The sequence below is a fragment of the Mus musculus genome, chromosome 9, assembly GCF_000001635.26.
Source record: "Mus musculus strain C57BL/6J chromosome 9, GRCm38.p6 C57BL/6J".
NCBI lineage: Eukaryota > Metazoa > Chordata > Mammalia > Rodentia > Muridae > Mus > Mus musculus.
The window spans coordinates 56,010,353-56,031,850 of NC_000075.6; the positions used below are offsets into that span (position 1 = coordinate 56,010,353).

General features: G+C 40.6%; 1 protein-coding gene and 2 pseudogenes across 3 annotated transcripts in view; 2 read left to right on the top strand and 1 right to left on the bottom strand.

Moving 5' to 3' along the window:
• The window catches only part of 4930563M21Rik (RIKEN cDNA 4930563M21 gene), a 63,876-nt gene extending 47,766 nt beyond the window's left edge, over positions 1 to 16,110 (bottom strand). The window contains exon 1 of one of the 2 annotated variants that reach the window (XM_017313674.2): positions 15,452 to 16,110. In XM_017313674.2, the coding sequence (XP_017169163.1) occupies positions 15,452 to 15,470 (19 nt within the window). In that variant the 5' untranslated portion in view covers positions 15,471 to 16,110. Of the gene's footprint in view, positions 1 to 119; positions 606 to 15,451 lie in introns of those variants that run through there. The other variant, XM_017313673.2, reaches the window with a different exon arrangement.
• On the top strand, positions 10,964 to 12,022 carry Gm7439 (predicted gene 7439; annotated as a pseudogene).
• Positions 16,111 to 17,283: 1,173 nt separating the features above from the next.
• Positions 17,284 to 21,221, top strand: Gm7444 (predicted gene 7444; annotated as a pseudogene). Its single transcript, NR_033529.1, has one exon. The product of NR_033529.1 is annotated as a predicted gene 7444 (transcript).
• Positions 21,222 to 21,498: the final 277 nt, after the last annotated feature.

Below are 21,498 nucleotides of genomic sequence, written 5' to 3' on the forward strand. Positions count from 1 at the left end.
ACAACAAATATCAAAAGATAAAGTCAAATTGCTTTACAGAACAATCAAAATATATTTCACAGAAAGTAGAATATTAACCAGTCCAGTTGAAGGACAACATTCAATGGTGATTATCATACCTTTACACGAACAAATATTTCCCATTTTTAAAAGTTTACCACGACCAAAATTGAAAAGCAAGTAGTCTCTTTGGAGAAAGTCTCTACTATACTGAGGATCAGGACTGAGACATGAACATATATAATCACATAACTATAGCAACACTGTGTGTCACAGAACTGGGAAGAGTGAGGTCACAATCCATACTGGGACTATCAAGCTGCTACATGGGCAAGTGGGATAATACAAGTTCAAGACAACATTTACAGATAGGTTAATAGGGTGGCAAGATGGTTTAGTGTTAAGAGTGTCATACAAGCCCGATGACCTGAGTTTAATAACAAGAACCCGTGGTGAAATACTCAAAAGCTGTCTTCTAGTATACTATGTATTTTATGTACAAATGTCAATCCATGTACCATCAATATACCTGTAAAACACACACACACACACACACACACACACACACACACCAATAGTAATAATTTTTTTAAAAGATTATTATACGTGTTATTTATAGCAGCTTATGATACCATACTAATTATGTTACCCAAAATCCTTTTTGGAGTGTCCTGCATGTAGGCTAAAGAAAGCCTTCCCCCAGTTGGCTCTAATTGGGAAAAGTTGTCACCAGCCAATAGCTGGGCAGATAGACACAGGTGGGACTTTTAGAGTGGGGGCAAGAAACACAGCAGAGCCATGACAAGGGGTAGGAGATGAACCATGCTAAGAGTTAGGAGAAGGACAAGCAGGGGAAATGCAGGAGGTTGAGAAGGCCTGTAGGTACAATGGGAAAGCAGACCCAGAGGGCACTGGCGGGGGGGGGGGGGGGCCCCTGAGTGTCTGGCGGAAACACAGCATGGTCCAGGGCAGCAAAGATAAAATATAGATTTAGTATATAAATTTAGGTAAGATTATTTAGAGATATCTGTGGTGAGATTGTGTTAGACACTTGGAGGTTCAGTAGTGGCCTAATCATCAAGCTACTTTAGGGAATATTAAAAAATAAGTTGGTGTATGTGTGTGTGTGTGTGTGTGTGTGTGTGTGTGTGTGTGTATGTGTGTTTCATTCTTGAATCCAAAGCTCTTGGCAGGTGCAGAGGAGGTATGTGAACCTGCCAAGAATATAGATATGCCTTTAGCAATATACTGCTACAGTAATTTTATGTTCCATATTTTTCCCTAATAATGCATCTACCAAATCACATATTTTTGTCTCATCTGTTGCTTTTACTATAAGCTACCTTGTTCAAATTTCTGAAATCCTGAGGAGTGGGTGTGTTGGGGAGCAGGGCAGTGGGAGGTTATAGAGGACTTTCGGGATAGCATTTGAAATGTAAATGAAGAAAATATCTAAAATAAATTTTTGAAAAAATAAAAAAAGACTCATAACCCAAAGAATCCGGGAAATTCACGACACAATGAAAAGACCAACCAAATCGCAGAATAATCTGTAGAGAAGAGAACAAAGATTCCCAGTTCAAAGGACCTGAAAATGTCTTCAAGGAAATCATAAAAAAAAACATCCCCAACCTAAAGAAAGAGATGGACATAAAGATACAAGAAGCAGAACACCAAATAAATGGGACAAGAAATAAAAACCTTCTCCTCACATAACTATCAAAAAAAATGCACAGTGCAATGAAAGATTATTAAAAGCTGCAAGGGAAAAAGACCAAGTAGCATACAAAGGTAGACCTATCAGAATTACACCAGACTTCTCAATAAAGACTATGAAAGCCAGAAGAGACGGGTCAGAGGTCATGCAGACTCGAAGAGAACACAAATGCCAGCCCAGCTACTAGACCCAGCATAGCTATCCATCGACATAGATGGAGAAAACAAAATATTCCAGGACAAAATCAAACTCAAACAGTATCTCTCTACCAATCCAGCCTTACAGAGGATCCTGGAAGGAAAACTCCAACACAAGGAAGATACCTGCACCAATGAAAGGACAGGATACTAAGCATCTCACAACAAAGTCAAAAGCAGAGAACCACAAGCACATAAAACCACCTACAAAAACGAACATGTCAGGAACCAACAGTCATCTTTCTTTAATATCTCTCAATATTAATGGACTCAACTCACCTATAAAAATATATAAGCTAACAGAATGGATATACAAACAAGATCCAGCATTTTCCTGCATACAAGAAACACGCTTCAACAACAAAAATAGGCACTATCTCAGAGGAAAAGGATGGGAAAAGGTCTTCCAAGCAAATGGTCCAAGGAAACAAGCAGGAGTTGCCATCCCGCTTTATATCCAATAAAATAGACTTTCAACCAAAGGTTGTCAATCGTGATGAAGAAGGACACTTCACATTCATTGAGGCCAAAATCAAACAAGAAAAAGTCTCAATTCTAAACATCTATGCCACAAATGGAAGAGCACCCAAAATCATAAAAGAAAGTTTAATAAAACTCAAAACTCACATTGAACCCCACATAATCATGAACACCCAACTCTCACCAATGGACAGGTCATTGAAACAGAAACTAAACAGAGACACAGTGAAACTAAGAAAAGGGTATGAAACAAATGAGTTTAACAGATATCTACACAACATTTCACCCTAAAAGAAAAGAGCACCCCTTCTTCTCAGCACCTCATGGTACCTTCTCCAAAATAGACCATAGAATTAGTCACAAAAGAACCCTCAACAAATACAAGAAGATTGAAATAATGCCATGCATCCTATCAGACCACCATGGCCTAAGGCTGGTCTTCAATACCAGCAAAAAATACAGAAAGCCCACATACCTGGAAAACTGAACAACTCTTACTCAGTGATAAATTGGTCAGGAAAGAAAGAAAGAGAAGTAAAAAACTGCCTGGAATGTAATAAAAGTGTTGACACATCGTGCCCAAATGGATGGGACACAATGAAAGCAGTGGGAAGAGGAAAGTTCACAGCACTAAGTGCCCTGGGAAACAAATGGGAGCGATCTTACACTAACAATTTAACAGTACACCTGAGAGTCCTAGGGAAAAAAGACTCAAACTCACCCAAGGGGAATAGAAGGCAGGAAATAGTCAAATTCGAGACTGATATCAAACAAATAGAAACAAAGACAACAATACAAAGAATCAGCAAAACCAAGAGCTGGTTCTTTGAGAGAATCAACAATATAGATAAGACCCTAGCCAAAGTAACTGAAGGGCCAGGAGGCAGTATCCAAATTAATAAAATCAGAAATGGAAAGGAAGACAGAACAACAGAAATGAAAAAAAAAATCAAAAAACCCTTGAGATCCTACTATAAAAGCCTATATCCATTAAAACTGGAAAATATAGATGAATTGGGTGGTTTTCTAGACAGATAACACATACTAAAGTTAAATCAAGAGCAGGTAAAGGATCGAAATAGGTTCAAATATCACAAGGAAATAGAAGAATTCAATAGAAACCTCCCAACCAAAAAAAGCCCAGGGCCAGATGGATTCAGTGCAGAAATCGACCAGACATTCAAAGAAGACCTGATACCAATTTTCCTCAAAGTATTCCATAAAATAGAAATACTAGGAATACTACCTATCTCGTTCTTTGAAGCCACAATTACTCTGATACCTAAACCACACAAGGACCCAACAAAAAAAGAGAACTTCATACCAATTCACTTATGAATATCGATGCAAAAGTACTCAATAAAATTCTTGCAAACTGAATACAAAAACACATCAAAACTATCATTCACCACGATCAAGTAGGCTTCATCCCAGGGATGGAAGGTTGTTTTAATATAGAACAATCCATTAACATAACCCACTATACAAACAAACTCAAAGAAAAAACCTCACAGATCATCTCCTTAGATGTGGAAAAGGCACTTGACAAACGACAACACCCCTTCATGTTAAAAGTATTGGAGAGATCAGGAATTCAAGGCCCATACTGAAACATAATAAAAGCAATTTACTGCAAACCAACAGCCAATATCAACTCAAATGGAGACATACTTGAAGCAATCCCACCGAAATCGCGGACAAGACAAGGATGTCCACTCTCCCCGTATCTCTTCAATATAGTCCTTGAAATGTTAGTGAAAACAATAAGACAACAAAAAGAGATCAAGGAAATACAAATTGTAAAGAAGAAATAAAGGACACTTCTGGTCCAGCCAGCACCGGGGTAGCTAGGATGAGAAGTTGGCTGACAACCGCCAGCTACTCACAAGACCCACCACGGGATCTTAATACCTCTGGTGAGTGGAACAGAGCTGCTGCTCCAATCCAATCTCTTGGGACCTGAGACTGTATTATATTAATTAGGGAAGCAGAAAACCTGGTCTGATCAGGGGCACAAGTCCCTTCCGGTCCATGCCAACAAAGTGATACCTTGGGAGTGGAGTCTGTGGACACCCGTAAAGTATACACAGGACCCTCCACAGGATCTTAAGACCTCTGTGAGTGGATCACAACATCTGCCAGGAGGCAGGTTCGACACCAGATATCTGGGCACCTTCCCTGCAAGAGGAGAGCCTATATGCAGAGAGTATTCTGAGCACTGAAACTCAGGAGAGACCTAGTCTCCCAGGTCTGCTGATAGAGGTTAACATAAACACCTGAGGAACAAGATCTAACCAGAGACAACTACAACAACTAACTCCAGAGATTACCAGATGGCGAAAGGCAAACATAAGAATCCTATTAACAGAAACCAAGACCACTCACCATCATCAGAACGCAGCAATCCCACCCCACCCAGTCCTGGGCACCCCATCACACCTGAAAAACTAGACCCGGACTTAAAAGAAATCTCATGATGATGGTAGAGAACATCAAGAAGGACTTTAATAACTCACTTAAAGAAATACAGGAGAACACTGATAAACAGGTAGAAGAACTTAAAGAGGAAGCACAAAAGTCCATTAAAGTATTACAAGAAAACACGACCACACAGGTGATGGAATTGAATAAAACCACCCAAGACCTAAAAAGGGAAGTAGACACTATAAAGAAAACCCAAAGTGAAGCAACACTTGAGATAGGAAAACTAGGAAAGAAATCTGGAACTATAGATGCAAGCATCAGCAACAGAATACAAGAGATGAAAGAGAGAATCTCAGCTGCAGAAGATTCCATAGAGAACATCAGCACAACAATCAAAAAAATACAAAATGCAAAAAGATCCTAACTCAAAACATCCAGGAAATCCAGGACACAATGAGAAGACCAAACCTTCGGATAATAGGAGTAGATGAGAATGAAGATTTTCAACTTAAAGGGCCAGCAAATATCTTCAACAAAATTATAGAAGAAAACTTCCCAAACCTAAAGGAAGAGAAGCCCATGAAAATACAAGAATCCTACAGAACTCCAAATAGACTGGACCAGAAAAGAAATTCCTCCTGACACATAATAATCAGAACAACAAATGCACTAAATAAAGATAGAATATTAAAAGCAGTAAGGGAAAAAGGTCAAGTAACATATAAAGGCAGGCCTATCAGAATTACACCAGACTTTTCACCAGAGACTATGAAAGCCAGAAGATCCTGGACAGATGTTATACAGACACTAAGAGAACACAAATGCCAACTCAGGCTACTATACCCAGCCAAACACTCAATTACCATAGATGGAGAAACCAAAGTATTCCAAGACAAAACCAAATTCACACATTATCTTTCCATGAATCCAGCCCTTCAAAGGATAATAACAGAAAGAAAAAAAAAAACAGTACAAGGACGGAAACCACGCCCTAGAAAAAGCAAGAAAGTAATCCCTCAACAAACCAAAAAGAAGACAGCCACAAAAACAGAATGCTAACTCTAAAAACAAAAATGATAAGAAGCAAAAATTACTTTTCCTTAATATCTCTGAATATCAATGGACTCAGTTCCCCAATAAAAAGACATAGACTAACAGACTGACTACACAAACAGAACCCAACATTTTGCTGCTTACAGGAAACCCATTTAAGGGAAAAAGACAGACACTACCTCAGAGTGAAAGGCTGGAAAACAATTTTCCAAGCAAATGGTCTGAAGAAACAAGCTGGAGTAGCCATTCTAATATCGAATAAAATCGACTTCCAACCCAAAAGTTATCAAAAAAGACAAGGAGGGACACTTCACACCCATCAATTCTGAATATCTATGCTCCAAATGCAACGACAGGCACATTCATTAAAGAAACTTTAGTAAAGCTCAAAGCACATATTGAACCTCACACAATAATAGTGGGAGACTTCAACACACTACTTTCACCAATGGACAGATCGTGGAAACAGAAACTAAACAGGGACACAGTGAAACTAACAAAAGTGATTAAACAAATGGACCTAACAGATATCTACAGAACATTTTATCCTAAAACAAAAGGATATACCTTCTTCTCAGCACCTCATGGTACCTTCTCCAAAATTGACCATATAAGTGACAAAACAGGCCTCAACAGATACAAAAATATTGAAATCATAGATTGCATCCTATCAGATCACCATGAACGAAGGCTGATCTTCAATAACAACATAAATAATGGAAAGCAAATATTCACGTGGAAAATGAACAACACTCTTCTCAATGATACCTTGGTCAAGGAAGGAATGAAGAAATTAAAGACTTTTTAGAGTTTAATGAAAATGAAACCACAACATACCCAAATTTATGGGACACTATGAAAGCATTTCTAAAAGGGAAACTCATAGCTGTGAGTGCCTCCAAAATTAAACTAGACAGAGCACATACTAGCAGCATGACAACACATCTAATAGCTCTAGAAAAAAAGGAAGCACATTCACCCAAGAGAAGTAGACGACAGGAAATAATCAAACTCAGGGGCAAAATCAACCAAGTGGAAACAAGAAGAACTATTCAAAGAATCAACCAAACAAGGAGCTGGTTCTTTGAGAAAATCAACAAGAAAGATAAACCCTTAGCCAGACTCACTAGAGGGCACAGGGACAGCATCCTAATTAACAAAATCAGTAATGAAAAGGGAGACATAACAACAAACCCTGAAGAAATCCAAAACACCATCAGATCCATCTACAAAAGCTATACTCAACAAAACTGGAAAACCTGGACGAAATGGACAAATTTCTAGGCAGATACCAGGTACCAAAGTTAAACCAGGATCAAGTTAACGATCTAAACAGTTCCATATCCTCTAAAGAAATAGAAGCAGTCATTAATGGTCTCCCAACCAAAAAAAGCCCAGGACCAGATGGGTTTAGTGCAGAGTTCTATCAGACCTTCAAAGTAGATCTAATTCCAGTTCTTCACAAACTATTCCACAAAATAGAAGTTGAAGGTACTCTACCCAACTCATTCTATGAAACCACAATTACTCTGATAGCTAAACCACAGAAGGATGCAACAAAGATAGAGAACTTCAGACCAATTACCCTTATGAATATCGATGCAAAAATACTCAATAAAATTCTCGCTAACCGAATCCAAGAACACATCAAAACAATCATCCATCCTGACCAAGTAGATTTTATTCCAGGGATGCAGGGATGGTTTATACATACGAAAATCCATCAATGTAATCCATTATATAAAAAAACTCAAAGACAAAAACCACATGATCATCTCATTAGATGTGGAGAAAGCATGGATAAAATCCAACACCCATTCATGAAATTCAAGTCTCTGAAGAAAGAAATTAAAGAAGATATCAGAAGATGGAAAAATTTCCCATGTTCATGGATTGGCAGGATCAACATTGTAAAAATGGCTAACTTACCAAAAGCAATTTACAGATTCAATGCAATCCCCATCAAACTTCCAACCCAATTCTTCAACAAATTAGAAAGAACAATCTGCAAATTCATCTGGATAACAAAAAACCTAGGATAGCAAAAACTCTTCTCAAGGATAAAAGAACCTCTGGTGGAATCACCATGCCTGACCTAAAGCTTTACCACAGAGCAATTGTGATAATACAGGCATGGTACTGGTATAACGACAGAAAAGTAGACCAATGGAATAGAATTGAAGACCCAGAAATGAACCCACACCCCTATGGTCACTTGATCTTCGACAAGGGAGCTAAAACCATCCAGTGCAAAAAAGACAGCATTTTCAACAAATGGTGCTGGCACAACTGGTGGTTATCATGTAGAAGACTGCGAATTGATCCACTCCTATCTCCTTGTACTCAGGTCAAATCTAAGTGGATCAAGGAGCTCCACATAAAACCAGAGACACTGAAACTTATAGAGGAGAAAGTGGGGGAAAGCCTTGAAGATATTGGCACAGGGAAAAAATTCCTGAATAGAACAGCAATGGCTTGTGCTATAAGATCGAGAATTGACAAATGGGACCTCATGAAACTGCAAAGCTTATGCAATGCAAAAGACACCGTCAATAAGACAAAGCACCTGAAAAAATGTTCAGCATCCTTAATCATCAGAGAAATGCAAATCAAAACAACCCTGAGATTCCACCTCATATCAGTCAGAATGGCTAAGATCAAAAATTCAGGTGACAGCAGATGCTGGCTAGGATGTGGAGAAAGAGGACACTCCTCCACTGTTGGTGGGATTGCAAGCTTGTACACCACTCTGGAAATCAGTCTGGTGGTTTCTCAGAAAATTGGACATGGTACTACCGGAGGATCCCGCAATACCTCTCCTGGGCATATATCCAGAAGATGTTCCAAGTAGTAAGAAAGAAACATGCTCCACAATGTTCATAGCAGCCTTATTTATAATAGCCAGAAGTTTCAATGAACCCAGATGCCCCTCAACAGGGGAATGGATACAAAAAAAGTGGTATATTTACACAATGGAGTAATATTCAGCTATTAAAAAGAATGAATTTATGAAATTCCTAGGCAGATGGTTGGACGTGGAGGACATCATACTTAGTGAGGTAACCCAATCACAAAAGAACTCAAATGATATGTACTCACTGATAAGTGGATATTAGCCCAGAAACCTAGAATAACCAAGATATAAATTACAATTTGCAAAACACATGAAACTCAAGAAGAACGAAGACCAAAGTGTGGACACTTTGCCCCTTCTTAGAATTGGGAACAAAACACCCATGGAAGGAGTTAAAGAGACAAAGTTTAGAGCTGAGACAAAAGGATGGACCATCTAGAGACTGCCATATCCAGGGATCCATCCCATAATCAGCCTCCAAACGCTGATGACGTTGCATACACTAGCAAGATTGTGCTGATAGGACCCTGATATAGCTGTCTCTAGTGAGACTACGCCGGGGCCTAGCAAACACAGAAGTGGATGCTCACAGTCAGCTATTGGATGGATCACAGGGCCCCCAATGGAGGAGCTAGAGAAAATACCCTAGGAGCTAAAGGGATCTGCAACCCTATAGGGGGAACAACATTATGAATTAACCAGTACCCCGGAGCTCTTGACTCTAGCTGCATATGTATCAAAAGATGACCTAGTCGGCCATCACTGGAAAGAGAAACCCATTGGACTTGCAAACTTTATATCCCCCAGTACAGGGGAACACCAGGGCCAAAAAGTGGGAGTGGGTGGGTAGGGGGGTGGGGGGCAGGGTATCGGGGACTTTTGGGATAGCATTGGACATGTAAATGAGGAAAATACCTAATAAAAAAGTAAAAAATGAAAGAAAGAAAGAAAGAAAGAAAGAAAGAAAGAAAGAAGGAAGGAAGGAAGGAAGGAAGGAAGGAAGGAAGGAAGGAAGGAAGGAAGGAAGGAAAGAAAGAAAGAAAGAAAGAAAGAAAGAAAGAAAGAAAGAAAGAAAGAAAAGGAGGAAGGAAGGAAGGAAGGAAGGAAGGAAGGAAGGAAGGAAGGAAGGAAGGAAGGAAGGAAGGAGAAATAAAGGTATCACTATTTGCAGATGATATGACAACATACATATGCGACCTCCAAAATTCTACCAGAGAACTTCTCCAGCTGTTAAACAACTTGAGGAAAGTGGCCAGATATAAAATTAACTCAAATAAATCAGTAGCCTTCCTTTAGACAAAGGATAAACAGGCTGGGAAAGAAATTAGGGAAATAATTCCCTTCACAATAGCCACAAATAGTATATCTTGGGTAAACTCTAACCAAACAAGTGAAAGACCTGTATGACAAGAACTGCAAGTCTCTCAAGAGAGAAATCAAAGAAGATCTCAGAAAAAGGAGAGATCTTCCATGCTCATGGATTGGCAAAATTAACATAGGAAAAATGGCCATCATATAAAGGCAATCTATAGATTCAATGCAAACCCCAGCAAAATCCCATCACAATACTTCAACGATATGGAAAGAGCAATTCTCAAATTCATCTAGAAAGGAAAAAGACCCAGAACAGTGAAAACTGTTCTGAACAATAAAAGAACAGCTGGGGGAATCACCATCCCTGACCTCAAGCTTTACTACAGAGCAATAGTGATAAAAACTTCATGGGATTGGTACAGAGACAGACCATGTTGATCAATGGAATAGAATTGAAGACCCAGAAATAAAACCACACTTTTACCATCACTTGATCTTTGACAAAGACACCAAATATACAATGGATGAAAGAAAGCATCTTCAATAAGTGGTGGTGGTCTAACTGGCTGTCTATATGGATAAGAATGAATATAAACCCGTATTTGTCACCTTGTACATAGCTGAAGACCAAGTGGATCAAGGACCTCAACATAAAACCAGATACGCTGAATTTAATAGAAGAGAAAGTGAGAAAGAGTTTTGAAATCATTGGCACAGGGGGAAATTTCCTAAACAAAATTCCAATAACTCATGCGCTAAGATCAAGAATTCACAAATGGGACCTCATAAAATTGGAAAGCTTCTGTAAGGCAAAGGACATAGTCAATATGACAAATAGGCAGCCTACTGATTCTGAAAAAAAAAATCTTCACTAATCCCACAGTCCATTGAGGGTTAATATAAAAAACATATAAAGAACTCAAGCCTGTCTGATCCTGCCACCACCATGAGTTGGGCCTAAATGAGCCCCATCAAAATGAGGTCATTAATTACATGTGTTTTTCTTGTCCAGAAAGAAGCTCGAGACTTAAAAGCGTAGATTCCTGCTTTCAAGACCTCAAGCACAACATGCCTGTAAAAAAGACTTTCACCATAGATAAGGTTTCAGAAGTCCTAAATGGGCTGCAGGCAGTGGTACACAGTGAGGTGCAGTCCGAGGTCATCAATACAGCTTGTCTAAAGCTACATACAGGCATCTCTGAACTTTAAAACAGACAACTATTAGAACAAGTTGCTGAATTTGAAAGGGCAGAATTTGCATCTTAAAATAAAAATTCCATCATAGATATCACAAAACCTAAACTTGTTCCGATTAAGGAAGGTGGAACAACAGAGCTCCTAAGCAAGGAAAATTTAAGACTTCAACAAGACAATGAAAAACTAAAGTCAGGCTGAAGACCACTGAAATGCAGGCTGTAAATGCTCTGGATGAGAAGTCAAAATTGGAAAGAGTACTTCAAGTTTTACAGCTCGATCAAGAAAACCAAAAGGATTTTCAAAGGCCCAAGACTTGGATGACCTGGAAAATACACTTGTGACTCTTAGGAGTGAATTTCAGAAGACACTTAATCACAAGACAGAAAACCAAAATTCTTTGGAGGAGAACCTAGCAGCAGCCAAACATGACCTCCTCAGAGTAAAGGAGCAGCTGAGCGTGGCTGAAAAGGAGTTAGAGAAGAAATTTCAACAAACATCCTCTTATGGAAACAGAAAAGAGATTCTCACCAAAAGAATGATCTAACCAAAGACCTATGGAAAACACTGACAAAATATTAATCTGAAGATTATAGACTAGAGGTTTTGTCTAGAACCAGCCATACATGAACATACAAGTTATCTCTATCCACCTCAGGCATGTACTTTGAAGCATTTTGTCAACTTCTCTTCCTTTTCCAATGTTTAGGCTTTCCTTGTAATATTAGAACTATCATTCGTATCATCCGTTCTATATTTGTGAAGAGAAAAAAAATGTAATGATTCTTTTCTATTGTCCCAAATACCACTTTGTCAAATTTCCAGAGCCTCCATGCAAGTACAGTGAGATTTCTTCATGGTAGACAGCAGTTTAGAGTTGGAAGAAGAGCCATCATTTTCCATTGGTGAGTGAACCTTTTAATGTTAGAGAAGCTGGTATCTTCTTATACAGTCCCTAAGTGTAAAGATAAATAGTAAAGTTATTAATATCTACAAAGAAATATTTTATTTTTAATAATAAAAAAGAACTCAAGAAATTAATCACGAAAAACCCAAACAACCCAATCAAAAAGGTGGTATAGAACTAAACAGAGAATTTGCAACTGAGGAATCTCGACTGTTTGAGAAACACCTAAAGAAATGTCAAAGTCCCTAGTGATCAGAGAAATGCACATCAAAATGACCTTGAGAATTCACCTTACAGCATTCAGAATGCCTAAGATCAAAACCTCAGGTGACAACACCTGTTGGAGAGGATGCGGAGAAAGAGGAACATTCCTGCATTGCTGGTGAGATTGCACACTGGTACAACCACCTGGAAATCAATCTGGAGTTTCTTCAGAAATTGGGGAATAGATCTACCTGAAGACCCAGCTATACCACTCTTCAGAATATATCCAAAAGATGCCCCCACATGCCACAGGGGCAACTGTTTTACTATGTTCAGAGCAGCCTTATTTGTGATAGATAGAAGCTGGGAACAACCTAGATGTCCCACGACAGAAGAATGGATACAGAAAATGTGGTTCATTTACGCAGTGAAATACTACTCAGCCATGAAGAACGAGGATATCCTGACATTTGCAAGCAGATGGATAGAACTAAAAAATAATACCCAAAGTGAGGTAACTCAGACCCAAAAGGATATGTATGCTACAAACTCACTGAAAAGTAGATATTAGCCAAGAAAGAAAAACCCCATACAGAATACACAAGATACAGTCCAGAGAATTGAAAAGGCTCAACAAGCTGATGTACCCATTGAGGATGTCTCAGTCCCACTTGGGAGAGAAAAGAAAGCAATCACAAGTGGGGAGGGAGGAAGGGACCTAGGAGTGAAAGTAGATGTTGGGGGGGTGGAAATTATGTGGGTAGAGGGGAACCTGATCTGCTATTAAATGAGGGAAAAAGACTTAAGCCCTGAGTGCCAGCAAAAATGATGTAAACAGGCAACCTCTGGAAATAGAAGATTGAGGGGACACCACACCCCTACCCCCGCAAAATGCAGGAAACACCTGAGAGGTGAGAGACTAGCAGGATTCATAGGTAGGGACCTTTGATGAAATGTCAAGCAGTAGGAAGAGGGAACTTATAGAGCCCACCTCCAGCAGGAAGACAGGACTTCAAGTGAAGGATGGGGTTGCCATCCCACAGTGACACCTCTGACCCATAATTGTTTCTGTCTGAAAGATCTGCAGGGATGGAAAAGGAGAGGAGCCTGAGGAAAAGAAGGTCCAGCAACAGGACAAACTGGGATCCAGATGAATTGGAGGGCCCAAGGCCTGACACTATTAATGAGGCTATGGTCACAAAAATGGACCTAGCATGCCTGCCCTCCCAAAGACCCAACAAGCACCTGAAAGAGTCAGATGCAGTTATTTGCACCCAACCAATGGACAGATGCAGCTAATCCCGGTTGTTGAATTAGGGAAGCTGAAAGAAGCTGAGGAGAAGGATGATTCTGTAGGAGGACCAGCAGTCTCAATTAATCTGGACCCCCGAGACCTTTCAAACATTGGGCCAGGAAACAGACAGCATACACCAGCTGAAAGAGGCCCCCAACACACATGCAGTAGAGGACTTCCAGGTTGTGTTCACTCAGAGATGGTGCACCTAATCCTCAAGAGACTGGAGGCCCCAGGAAGTTTAGAGGTCAGGTATGGTGCTGGGTGGGGGAATCCACATGCAGATGGGGTGGGGTGGAGATGATTGTGGGATGTGGAGCAGTGAAAGGATGCATGGGGAGGGGTGGAGAATGGAATATGAAGTGTAAAAAAATGAATTACAATTAAAATTATATTTAAAAAAGAACACGAGCTATAAAACTCTATGTAACCTTTTCTAAAATAAATGTAAGTGAAATCATTACATATATGTTCTGTGTTTATAAATCTGAAAAGATGCTCTTCCTGGAATTTCCTATTACAGGACACAGGGCCATTGTTTTAGATGGAGAGATAGATAGATAGATAGATAGATAGATAGATAGATAGATAGATAGATAGATAGAGATGTAGATATAGGGTCCATTGATTATGTTGGGCCTCTTCTATAAGTGACATTGTACATTGTAGAGATTTTTTCCCTTGCTGGAATCGACACTTTCTCTTCTTCCTTCATCTACAACGATTCTGGTGCATCAACATCAGTGGACATAGAGGATGTCATGATCCTATGCATCACTATCATTACATCTCATGCAATGTTTACTTCCATCAAGAATTGTATTTGAAAGCAAGAGAAACAAGTTCATGCTCTTGGGATTGTCTAGCCCTACCACATAGCATAATGATTGCTGGAAGCTATAACTTGAACATCACTAGAAAGACAAGGCTCCTGAAGACTAAGTGCTGTCCTACAAGATGAAGTAGCTGTTTTGAACCATGACCAACAGATGGCGCGGATTCCCATACACTACAAACAGAACATTCAGATCCTGGAAGCTAAAATGCCTGACCACAAACTAAGGAAACTTAATTCATGTTGGCACTGAATTTTAGCAGTCTGGGGGCAGTGTCAGGCAGATCTCTGTGAGTTGGGCTAGCCTTTTCACCACAGAGCAAGACCAGCCATAGCTAAATAGATAGTGAGAGCCTGTCTATAACCAAAACAAATCTTAATTTTCTCTCTCTAATATCCTTAGGCTCCTCTGATTTAGAGATCTTTGCCTCTGGCTCATTCTAAATTCTTACTTGAAGAAAGGGGCTTGGCTTCAAGGTTGGTGTGGAAGGTGAGCCTTGTGGCAAGACAAGAGGAAAGGAGGTCAGAGATAAATAGGTAACAAGGATGTGACCAGTGTGGGCAACTGCAGCACAATCTTACGGAGAAGCCTGTGTGAAATGGGTAAGAAGCTTCAGAACTGTCCTTGTGGAGGCTGAGAGGGCAGGCCAATTGTTTGTCCATCAACTCCATTTCATAGGGCATTAGCTATCTGACATTTAAATTATAAAAGATGTGGCTCACAGACTTAACTGCCCATTCTTCAGGAATTGCTTCTCTAATATTTTTTTCCCCTGTGCTTTTTCCTAACTCAAGAAACTACATTTTTCAGGACCCCTTTCCAAATGCCTTCCAGATGGGTTTGGCCAATGCAGGGACTCGGAGTACTTCTCTCCCTTGCATCCTCCCTCTCACCTCCCTCCCTCCCTCCCTCTTTCCTTCCCTCCACAGCAGCATGTCTAGTAGCCCCTCTGTTCTCCCATTGTATCCATTTCTCACCAACAGCTCCTTTCTTCATGGTCTGAGTCTGCAGCACAGCACTAGTTTTCTAGCAATGCCAGTTTACAACTCCAATAATGGCAGCTTCACCTGCCTGCTGTCTCTCCATTCCTAAGGAGCACTGGCTCCTTGCAGGTACTGGGTTTGTGGTGTGTCTCCTTGTCTGTCTTTTTGGCTTTTTTGCTCTTCCATAAGCTAATATAACAATGCCTTAAATTTAATTTCCTTCTCTTCAGACCTATAGTGGATTGTATTCTCATGATGAATCTAGTTCACTCCTAACCTAATGTTAATCCTGGGCCTGTCTGGTTCTTCCAGACAGGTGTATATTAATCCCTCACGAGGCAGCCTCAGAACACCAAGAAGAATTTGAACCAACATTTATTATTTTAATGGTGGATATAGTCAGAATAGATTGCCAGAGATGATGATAATGGCCACTAAAATAGGAGCAGTGTGAGTGTGCTCCAATCAGCCCTAGTTCCTTATAATTTCATAACCCTATAGTGCTTTACCAGAACACAACAAAGTAGAAATGTGGTTCATCTGAACTAATAATTACACCAAAAGCAAACTACATAGAGATTTCAAAGCCTTGGGACAAAAAATTGCACCACCACAATAGATTCCATATCAAGGACATTGAGGGTATTTGGATATATTAAATTAAATGTACTCTATAAATAAAATTAACTTTACCTGTTTCTGTTTTATTTTTAAGTCCTCACATGTGCACACTTGTGTGTGTGTGTGTGTGTGTGTGTGTGATTTTGTGTGTGTGTGTGTATGTGCTGGAGATTGAACTCAGCTATTTTCTTCAACTGCTCTCCACCTAATTTTTGAGAGAGGCTCTCACTGAACCTAAAGCTTGCATATTTGGTTAGACTGCCTGGCCAGCAAGTCCCACAGGTCCTTCTGTCTCTGCCACTCCTGGATTGGGATTACAGGTATAGGTCACCACAGCCAGTTTTTATGTGTGAGCGATGCTCCATTTTTAACTTAGGTACTAGGGATCAAAATCACTGTTTACTGTCTCAGCATCTTCCTACCTTTTTTAATATGGCTCCTGGATAAATTAAAATTGCACATAGACTTAATATTATAGTTCCACTGTACAGCTTTGGTTTAGAGGCCAAAAAGGCCGTTAAAGATAGTAAGAACTGAACACAGCCAAGACAGAAAAGAATGGTAGTTGGCTGAGTAATGACCTTCAAAGGTATTCAGGTCCCTAGAACCTGTGGATGTTACAAGGTAAGACAGTAGAAATTCATGATTCTCTCTCTACCTAATGCTTAACTGTGAGTCTAGCAGAAGGCAAGGGGAGAGTGATACAGAAAATAGGATTTTTTTTAATCAATGGTGAGAGTTGAGGTAAGAATCAATATTGCGTGCATGAAATACTGAGGAATGGTTCTTAGTCACACAAGGCCTATGAGAAACGAATCTCAGGAAGCTGTAACCGCCGGAAGACAGATTCTTCCTGAAAGCTTCCAGGGGGATACAGCCTTGCTGAATTGCTAATTCTGACTCAGGGAAATTGATTCAGGCTTCTCAAGTCTAGTACTATAAAAACAGAGATCTGGAGACTGGCACTTGCTGTGTTGGTTCCGGGCTGCGAAGGTGAATCCGGAAGGAGTCACTGAGTGGACTTCCGGAAAGCAGCGGCTCGCTCTCCCTCGCTTGCTCACTGGTAACCGTTCACCGGCAGCTCTCGCCCTAGATGAGAAGGTTCCGGGCGGGGCAGGCTGAAGGGCTGGCCTCCTCTGTTCTTCCTCCCCGTTCTGCCTCCGCAGGATGGACCTGCTCGCCCAATGCCCCTGAAGACGGATGAGTCTTCTCTTGAACTTTTTCAAATTCTCTGAAGAAGCCAATGGGGTCTTTTTTACATCATGACTTCATCTGAACGCAAAAACAAGAAATAAGTTTTATTTTTAAAATGACTCTGACTCAGTTCTGATAAGCATTTTAGACATGAGTCTACATCAGCAAATAGGATCAGAGGGAGATCGTCAACCTTCTGCTTCCTCTGTGAGCTTGCCTTCTGTCAAAAAGGCACCCAAACAGAGAAGATTTTCAATAGGCTCTCGTATTCGGAGGAAGATGGACAGCAAACGAAAATCAAGGGAGCTCAATGGTGGAGTGGAAGCAATTGCAAGGATTGAGAGGATACATTCTGAAATGTGTGCTGATAAGAACTCCATTTTCTCGACAAATACCTCTTCTAACAATGGATTGACTTCCATCAGCAAACAAACTGGAGACTTTATGGACTGTCCTCTGTGCCTTTTACAGCTTTCTCAAGACAGATTTCCTGATATCATGACATGTCATCATAGATCTTGTGTGGATTGCTTACGACAATACCTAAGGATAGAAATCTCTGAAAGTAGAGTTAACATCAGTTGTCCAGAATGCCCTGAACGGTTTAACCCCCATGACATTCGCTTGATATTAAGTGATGATGTCTTAATGGGAAAATATGAAGAATTTATGCTTCGACAGTGGCTTGTTGCAGATCCTGACTGTAGGTGGTGTCCGGCTCCAGACTGTGGATATGCTGTGATAGCATTTGGATGTGCCAGGTGTCCAAAGTTAACGTGTGGGCGAAAAGGCTGTGGAACAGAGTTCTGCTACCACTGTAAACAGATCTGGCATCCCAAACAGACCTGTGAGGATGCTCTATGGGAAAGAGCCCAGCGTTTATGCTTAAGAACTTTACCCTTTTCACCTATTAGTTACAAACAGGAATCTAGAGCAGCAGCTGATGACATAAAGCCGTGTCCACGATGTGCTGCTTATATAATCAAGATTGAGGATGGGAGTTGCAATCATATGACATGTGCTGTCTGTGGTTGTGAGTTTTGTTGGTTGTGCATGAAAGAAATCTCCAATTTACATTATCTAAGTCCCTCGGGTTGTAGTTTATGGGGGAAAAAACCCAGGAGCCGAAAGAAGAAAATCCTGTGGCAGCTGGGAACCCTTGTTGGTGCTCCCATAGGGATTGCTCTCATAGCAGGCATTGCCCTGCCTGCCATGATCATTGGCATTCCTGTGTATGTGGGCCGCAAGATTCATGATTTCTATGAAGGCAGAGATGTTTCAAAACACAAGCGGAATATGGCCATAGCAAGTGGTGTTACCCTGTCTGTAATCATCTCTCCGGTGGTAGCTGCAGTGACTATAGGCATTGGTGTTCCTACCATGCTAGCTTATGTCTATGGTGTGGTCCCAATTTCTCTCTGCAGAAACAGGGATTGTGGAGAGTCTGCAGGAAATGGGAAAGGAGTAAGGATTGAGTTTGATGATGAAAATGACATAAACGTAGGTGGGACTAACACAGCCACGGATACAACATCAGTAGCAGAAGCAAGGCACAACCCTAGCATAGGAGAGGGAAGGGTCAGCGGCCTAACTGGCAGTTTGAGTGCAAGTGGAAGCCACATGGATGGAATAGGCACTATTGGCAACAACCTGAGTGAGACAGTCGGTACCATAGCCTTAGCTGGAGCTAGTAGCACAGGCAGTCTGTCAGGAAGTGCCATGGTAAACTGTTTCAGCAATTTGCAAGTTCAAGCAGAGGTGCAGAAAGAAATGTGTAATCTCAGTAGAGAATCTGGCACAGTGAGTTTGGGAAGAGTTTGTAATAACAGCAGCACCAAAGCAGTGGCAGGATCCATTCTGAACTCCTACATCCCTCTCGACAGAGAAGGGAACAGTATGGAAGTGCAAGATGATATTGAATCAAAGTCATTCAAGTTCCAACACAGCCGTGGAAGCAGCAGTGTAGATGACAGTGGTGCTGCCTGAGGCCACATGGACAGGTCATACAGTGGCTTGCCTGAAGGTAAATCCAGTGCTACCGAGTGGTCCAAGGAAGCAACAGGAGGAAAAAAGTCAAAAAGTGGTAACCTGAGAGAAAAGGATAACATGAAGATCAATGAGGCCAGAGAGGACGAGGATGCACAGTTGTTACAGCCACAAAGCACAGATTTAAGTGAGTTTGAGGTGCCATCCCTGAGTGACAACTTGCCATCTGTAGCAGTCTCCCACTACAGTCACTCTTCTTACTTAGAAAGCATAAGAATGTCCTATAGTCACCATTCCAGGGGTTGCCACGCCCACTTCCCAGCTGTGAACACCCTTCCTGAGGTAAAAAGGGATGGGCTGAAACATTCACCACACCAGGGCAGCAGTGCTCTGCTTTCCAAAACTGCTTTCTGTTCAGAAGTCCCACAGTCCAGCCATGCAGCAGACGAGCATGGCACCAACTGACGTTGGGGGAAGCTGATGGTGAATGGTGATGCACTGAGAGAGCCAAATAATAACCACTCGCACCAGACAGCAGACTTGAAAGTTGCTGTCCAGACTACAGTGTAGGCCCATGAATGCTGCAGAGTAAGAACCACAGAACAACCTTGTTGGGAGCTCGTTGAACCATCTGTGACTGTTAAGCTTAAGTTACCAGCAAAAGCCAGGTTTTATAATTGTAATGCAAATACAATTTATATGTCTAGCAAAGCATTGTGTTTCTGGTGGCATTAATTACCAAATTATGAAATGAAGACTTTAAAGTGTTTGTACCAGAATAAAACACTGCTTGATGCACATACAGTTGTATTTAGATAGAGAATTGGCTTAATTTGTAATCATGAGATACTAACACTGTTCTATGGCATTCTTAAGGAAAATTGAGGCTTAGGGATAAGTGGTTAGTGACATATTATTGAATCACTAAAGGATGGAACTTGGCAGATTACTCAGTATATGATCCTCTTGGTAACATTACTCTTCATAACTGAGCTGAAATGTCATTTCTTCATATGCAATGTAGATATCAGGCTTAATGCTGCCCATTGGTAGCCATTCAGATACTTAGACACTTGAGCAAGATCGGGACAGTTTTGGCACAACTCTGAAGTAGAAATACTTGGTACTGTTACATACCTCTAGTGAGGTTGTTGCCATTTTAGAAGAAGAAGGTAAAAGTAGGTAACAAACAGACTGACAACAGCAGAAGACAATCCTATTAGGATGTAAGTATTACTGTCACCTGTCACCTGTCACTGAGGCAAGTTAGTGCCCTTTGATTCTTGATGCCTTTGAGAGAGGCTGGATTTTATGAGCCTCCTCATTTGAGGATTTTGCTCTCTCATTTCCCATAATGTCTTCTCTAGTCACCTAGGATAATAAAGACAAATACAGCAAATAGGTAAACATAAATGTGATTATTAACTACACTGAAAAAGTATTCACCTACAAAGACACATGCAGCCTTTAGAAAATTTAACATTACACAACCTCAACTTTTACCATGACTATCTTTTGAACCATGAAATCAAAACAATGCAGAGCTTACACCAAGCTTACATAAAAGGTCAATGTGTGGCTTTGTTTCCTTTTGCTTTTGTTTACAGGGAACGTTCAGCTGACATGAGCAGAGGTTGGCCAAAATACTGCCTGCACTATGGACTTCCCACACAACTCTCATGGCAGACTGCCCTCATGGTGGTCAAGTACTCCACCTTAGGTGTTTCCTCTAAGTGTTACCATTATGGTGACTCTGAGCATTTTCTTTTGATAAAGAAGGAAAATGTGCAGGCTACAATCCTGTACCATCATTTTCCTCACTGTTTCCATTAATCTGCTTAGAGACCACTAGTTCTTTTAGCTGATTCTGCTCATTATTGTGTTTGTACATTTGTTTGCATTCTAATTGTGTTCAGTAATGAGTGTGCAAACAGGAGACATGAAATGAATGTAAATAATAATGAAAAAAACAAAGCAAAACAGAACAAAGATCTGGGAGTGAGGCTTAATAACAAGACACTTCAGCCTAGTGTGCCTGAAGTTGGAGTTTGCTATATACTCCACACCCCCACCCCATCTATACACACAGGCCATGCAGTTTAAGGTACTAACCTTCTTTTAACTTCTTATAGCAGCCAGAGGTAACCAGTAAATGAAACGTGAGTGTGTGTGTGTGTGTGTGTGTGTGTGTGTGTGTGTGTGTGTGTGTGTATTAAACCCACTGAACAACTTACTCCTCT